Below are 6,095 nucleotides of genomic sequence, written 5' to 3'. Positions count from 1 at the left end.
GGGGGGCAGTGTGGGGGGCGCACGGCTCGGCACCAAGTTCCAGTTTGTTTTAAATGTAGAAAATAGGTGTGAACAAAGTCACAAGTTGGATGAAGTCATGTAAAATCAATCAAATCATGCTGTCACAACGACAATCATTTCTGACATTAGTCCCATTCCGATAAAAAAAAAAAAAAAAAAAGTCTCAATCGTACGGAGCAGCAGCGCTGGGTGGGTGCGGTAAGCGGGGTCGGACTGTACCTCGGCGGGGAGCGCTCCGTCCTCCTCTCCTCTGCCTGGTGGATTCATCGGTGTGGATCTTTTGCAGCTGGATGGAGTCCTCGGAACGCGCGGAGAAAACGCGCGCACAAGGTCTAATAATAATAACGGCAATAATAATGACGATGATGATAATAATAATAATAATAATCGCAACAATCCCGTCGTAGGCTCTTTGCGGAAGGTGCGCACGTCGCCGGGGGTGTTTGCCGGAACCGCGCCTGCGGCTACTCGCAGCCCACACGCCGGCGGAGCATCGCGGGTTCGCGCCGGCCTTCAGACTCTGCCGCTCGGTGCCATCGATCCTGCCTGCCTCCCTCCTTATTGCCCTCTCCCTCTCCTCTCCCCTCCTCCCCTCCCCCCTCCTCTGCACATGACGTGATGCAGGCACGGTCTCCCATAGCAACCACCCCCACCCCACCTCCTCCTCCTCCTCCTCCTCCTCCTCCTCCCTCCACCCCCCATCACCACCCCCACTGGCCCCTGGACCGCTGACTGGTGCCGGAGTTGGTGGCTGTTAAAGCGACCCGGCCGCAGTTCGGCTCCGATATTTGACTGCGTCCGTCCGTCACAATGAAATACAAAACTTAGAACAGACTCCAATGATTCGAATTTTAAATGTGTCGACAGGAAATTATTGAGACACTGTCCTAAACAGTAAAGCTCTGAATGCATAGCGCATTTCATGGAGTTTATACGTGTCAGTGCGCGCATACAATACTGCATGCGTTGCACGAATATATGAAGGCTGTCAAAGGTTTTTCATAAAATACAATATAGGTCAGGCGCTGGAATTGGAACTCGCACCGCCCCCCCCCCCCAAAAACGGCTGCCAAAAGCACAGCAGGTCACATATAATTAGGTCAGAGAACCTTGTTGGAGACTTGCATGATGCTTCAGGACAGCATGGAAGCGTCCTCTCAAACGCGCACACACACACACACACACACACACACACACTCCCCATCAGTTAAGCTCCCTACCTACATTGTGTTTGGAGACACTCAATATTACCATATAAATAAACCCAAGATTCCAGTTCATGTTTTTATTAAACCCTCTATATTCATAGGACGCACACCTATGCAGACACCGGGACGCTCCGGAGATAAGATTGATCCTCAGTTTTCAATTAGTAGAGGAAAATTAAGATTTTGAAGATAACTCGAGTTGTTGTCTCACTGTATAACCGTGTTTGGCGTAAATAATAACATTTGCAGAAATAATACTGTGATTCCTATTTGTAAATAATCAGTTATTGTGTCTCGTGGCTCTGAGGAAACAAAGGCTATTCCTGGGGAGGGTTTTATGCTACTATACTGACATCTAGTGGCCAACGGGGAATTGCGTTGAATTAATTAGCAATTTTCTAAATGGAAGTTCTGACTTTTGTTTTGGAAATTATTTATCATCCCTCATTCAAACTACTGTTCTGCTGAGGGATATTTACTTTATCAAACACTTTCTTTTTTGAATTGCGTAGCATACCTACCACATAAGAAAAGCACTGGAAATTATCTTAGGAAGAGCCATGAACGGCTCAACCGTTCATGACTAAGGCGCCGCCTTACAGTATTCTTGTTATCAAATCCGAGGCTAAGGGCCGAAGGTCCCTAAATTTAGCAAGGGGAAGTGGTGCTGTCTCCACCGCTACCCAGCAGCGGTGACGTTAATTACGCTCTATTTATACTTTAAGAGTGCCGGACACTGAAGGATCAAGTTTCTGTTATGCTTTATTTCCATGTCCCATTAAGGTGTAAGCGTGGCGCCTAGCCCACGTATGGGGAGCGGAGCTAAGGGAGAGCCCTCGATGAACACAGGACGAGAATAAACCTGCTGCTTGGCAAGGAGAAAATTCAGACTTCCGATTCACTATTCCCCTCAAAGACTTGACAGGAATCCAACTTTCCAAATGGGATGACTTTGGGAACCTAACAAGCCAACCCTGTCCTGGGCCGTTACGAGGTACAGACTGTCCTGGAGCCAGAGCCATTTCAGTCTATACACTGTATAATGATATCCATAATTCAAGCGTCGAGCAGTCCCCGTATATCCATGTGTCCACTCCGACTGCTCAACAAAACCCACATCTTGAAACAGATCCCATCACTTGCATCATCAGGGAAAACCTTTTTTCTTATTTTAATGCATTCGTAGAAAGGATCGGCAGTCAAGCACTACCCTGTATGGAGCCATGCCTGGTAAAATATTAATGCCAACTTGCCCCTTTCAGAGAACTCCACCTTCAGCTTCTCTGCAGTGTTATATAACCTGAATATTTGTGTCTTTAAGGCATTTGTAGTTGCGGAAGAAGCCGATTTTGTACGCCACCGGATCATCACTTAAAAGAACTATGCGGGGGAAAACACAGAATAAAAAAACATTTTATAATAAAAAAAAAAAAAACAACAAAAAAAACAAAAAACACAGATGACCTTTTGTTTTGATACTGAATTTTATTCAAGTATCTGAGATATTTTTTGTTCTTGAGTTATCATTGTTTCAATGAAGCAGTTGATCGGTTGAGAAAGAAGAGGCAGCAAAATGTCCACAACCCGAAACAAGCATCTCGGCCTCCATTCAGTTTGGTGGTGCATTAGTTGAGACGGGGAAAAATGACAAAAGACTATCGGGATAAAAATGGTATAAAACAAAAACCTGATACGTCAATTGAAAAAAATAAGACTTAAATGCAAGCATAGTTGGCGAGTCCTCTGCACCGTTCTAACAGACTGCATCCGATCATTACCACCTATTAACACCTTTCCAATTCATAAACGATCCTAAAAAGCTTGACTTCAGATCTACAAACACAACAAGCGGGGACTCATACGACCACTCCTTCAAATGGTGAATCGGATTCCCCCCCCTTTATTCCTACGTGAAAGGTTATGAAGAATGTAGGCACGGGTATGTTGTCTGTGATGACAAGAATGACTCTTGTCGAGATAGAAAATAATATAAATACATTTACTGTCAGATGAGCAGCTCCAGACTTTGTCTCATTTTGTGCCGTCAGATACTCAAATGTCTAAAATGACAAAAATTGCCATTATACACTGATATAGTCTTAGAAAAAAAAAAGATAAAAGCAATACCAGCTCCTATGGGGGGTCATGAACTGCATAGGTTAAAACAAACTGTGTGTGTAGACTACATACAGATAGCCAGAGAACATAAACGGCTCTGATGTTTTGTTTTCCAGTAATATTGGTGTCGCAGACAGGCAAAAAAAAAATCCTTTTTGCTTTAAATCCAAAATAATGATTAGTTGCTTTTCACTTTCCATAAAGCTTCACTGCTATTTGGCACAAAAGCGTCGGTCATACTTCATTCCAAAGCAACAGAGTCGCTGGGATATCTGCACAGTGTGAATCCGTCAGGGAGGAGACGGGTGTGTTGGATGGGATGGGGTGGAGGGAGGAACAGGGGTGCTTAAATAGTGGACAGAGGGGGAGGTCAGTGCAGCTCAATGAACGCCTCCATCTCTTCAGAGATGAGGCCCTTGTAGGGCAGTCTGTGCCTCTCTACCGCCCGCGCCGCCAGGCACTGAAGGGTGATGTAGTTCAGAGGATAGAGCGCCGGGTGGCCTCCACTCTGCTCGTCCAGCAGCTCGTAGGCCATCTTCCTCTGTGCGTTTGTGGCGTCAAAGTGCGCCCCGGCCCTGACGAGCAGCGCCATGATCTTTGGGCAGCCGTTGCCGGCGGCGATGTGCAGCGGAGTGTTGTTCTCGCAGTCGCGGGAGTCGACGTCGGCACCGCACTCCAGGAGCAGCGATGCCACGGCATGGGAGGGGAAGCGGCCCACGGGGTAGCGGCCCACGGACGTGGTCTCCTTGTCCACGGCCATGTGGAGGGGCGTGAAGCTGCTGCGCCCTCGCGGGTTGAGCTTCAGCAGGCGGTACACCGTCTGCTTCTTCTGGTGCTCCTGCGCCGGGGAGCACTCCAGCTTCTCCAGCAGGAAGATAAGGTGCAGGATGATGGACAGGGCCTTGGTGAACTGCGGGGCCTCGGGGGGGTTGTCCCTCTGGGCCACGGCTCTCTCCACCTCCCTCACGCTTTTGCCCAACACGCCCATCAGATCCTGGAAGGTGATCCGCGTTGCCAGCGTGCCTTTGGCGCGGTCCTGAAGGACGAAAGAGAAGAGCTCCGCAAAGGATAAGAAGCTGGACGCCGTCATGGGGCTGAGGGGGTCAAGGTTGGTTTGCTGCATGTCTAAGGCATATTTCCATAGGCTGATGCAGCGCTCAAAGTTGCCCGAGTCGGCGTAAACAGCTCCCCTGTAGCGAATGTAGTAAGAGGTGTCCGGGTGCGACGGGCCCAGGATGCGCTCACGAACCAGTAAGGCCTGCATCCGCATCTCGTCGGGGTCCGTGATCAGAGCCTCCAGCTCCTCGGCGGTGGTCACCTCCTGGGCACAGTCGTAGGCAGGGATGGGGGGTCCGGGCGGGGGCTTGGCTAGTAAACCAGCCTTGTCCCCCGGCTGCCTCAACTCCATGGCTCTCCTCCAGTATCTCATGGCCCCGAGGAGATCTCGTTTCTTATCCACGAAAGTGGCCCCCAGGAGTTCGAGCGCGTCGATCCGTTCTTCCCTTGAGGAGCGAGGCTGATGGGCGAGGTACTCCACTATATTGGTGTGACCCGTCACACTGGCGGCCAGGAGCGGCGTCATCCCGTATCCATCTCTCTCCATGCGAGCGTTGCACTTCAGCAGAATCTTCATGATGTCCAGGCTACCCGATTCAGCACAGTCGTGGAGGGCCGTGTTACCCTTGACGCTCTTGCGGTTGACATCGGCGCCGCGGTCCAGAAGGAACTTGGCGATCTCCTTGTGGCCCTTGTAGCATGAGATCATCAGGCAAGTGTGGCCGTGTCGGTTGGCCACCTCCATGTCGGCCCTGTGCTCCACCAGATACCGCACGATCTCCAGGTGACCGTCGAAGCAGGCGGCCCGGAGCGGCGTGGAGTTGGTCAGCGTGGCGCTGTTGACGGAGGCCCCGTGTCCCAGCAGCGTCCGGACCACGGGGAGGTGACCCGCCGCAGAGGCCGCCCACAACGGCGGCGCCCCCTCGATGGTCTCGCCGTCGAAATTGACGGAACCCCCGAGCTCGACGTTCGCCTTGCAGTGTTCCAGGAGGTAGTCCACCACCTCCAGGTGCCCATAGCGGGAGGCGATCAGCAGCGAGGTCCCCCCCTGGGTCTTCTCCTCGGCCAGAGCCTCCAACTCCTCGGGAGTTTTGTCGCTCAGCAACTTCTGGATAAGTTTCAGCTTACCGTCCCTGGCCGCGTTGAACACCGCCGTGGTTAGATCCATTTTCACAGGCCTTGTGCCGCTAACCCCATAACCAGGCGCTTGGGGGGGGGAGCAAGGGGTGTTTTTAAATGACACGCTGAAGTGATCGTGCCCCGGGTTCTGTTTCTGGCTCGCATCTTCCTGCCATTTTGAGGGTGCTGTCAAGATGGCGTGTGAGTTGCACGACGGGGTCTATGTTTACAATTCCCGCTCGGCGTGTCGGGTCTTGTAGTTTTTGGAGGCGCGCGGTCCGCGGGGTTTCTCGAGGCGGCTGCGACGCGCGCTGAACCACGTTTCCCGTGGTGCAGCGGGACTCGACGAGCGAACAGGTGATGGATCCACTTGTTATGCCAGCCGAGCCCCCGGGGCTGGCTTCGCCCTCTGGAGCCTCCCCCGGGTGCACCCCGCGTCATATGACCCACGCTGGCTGAGCCTGGCTCACTGAATATTATACACACACACACACACACACACACGCACGCACACACACAGATATATATGTATATTTAGCATGAACCTCACATGCATCAAATAATTGGTGAATA

At 51.3% G+C, this 6,095-nt stretch overlaps 1 protein-coding gene across 1 annotated transcript; it reads right to left on the bottom strand.

Moving 5' to 3' along the window:
• Nucleotides 1-2,713: 2,713 nt before the first annotated feature.
• On the bottom strand, nucleotides 2,714-5,694 carry fem1a (fem-1 homolog a). The gene has a single exon (XM_080011405.1). The coding sequence runs from the start codon at nucleotides 5,569-5,571 to the stop codon at nucleotides 3,718-3,720; it is 1,854 nt and encodes a 617-aa protein (XP_079867531.1). The 5' UTR covers nucleotides 5,572-5,694; the 3' UTR covers nucleotides 2,714-3,717.
• Between the last annotated feature and the right edge of the window lie 401 nt (nucleotides 5,695-6,095).

Source organism: Zeus faber (genome assembly GCF_960531495.2).
Source record: "Zeus faber genome assembly, chromosome: 12".
Lineage (NCBI taxonomy): Eukaryota > Metazoa > Chordata > Actinopteri > Zeiformes > Zeidae > Zeus > Zeus faber.
The sequence above is the reverse complement of the archived record's forward strand: the minus strand, read 5'-3'. Positions and strand labels throughout refer to the sequence as shown.

Bases quoted from the DNA above. Each gene is read 5' to 3' on its own strand.
- fem1a (XM_080011405.1), bottom strand. From the start codon at position 5,571: ATGGATCTAACCACGGCGGTGTTCAACGCGGCCAGGGACGGTAAGCTG.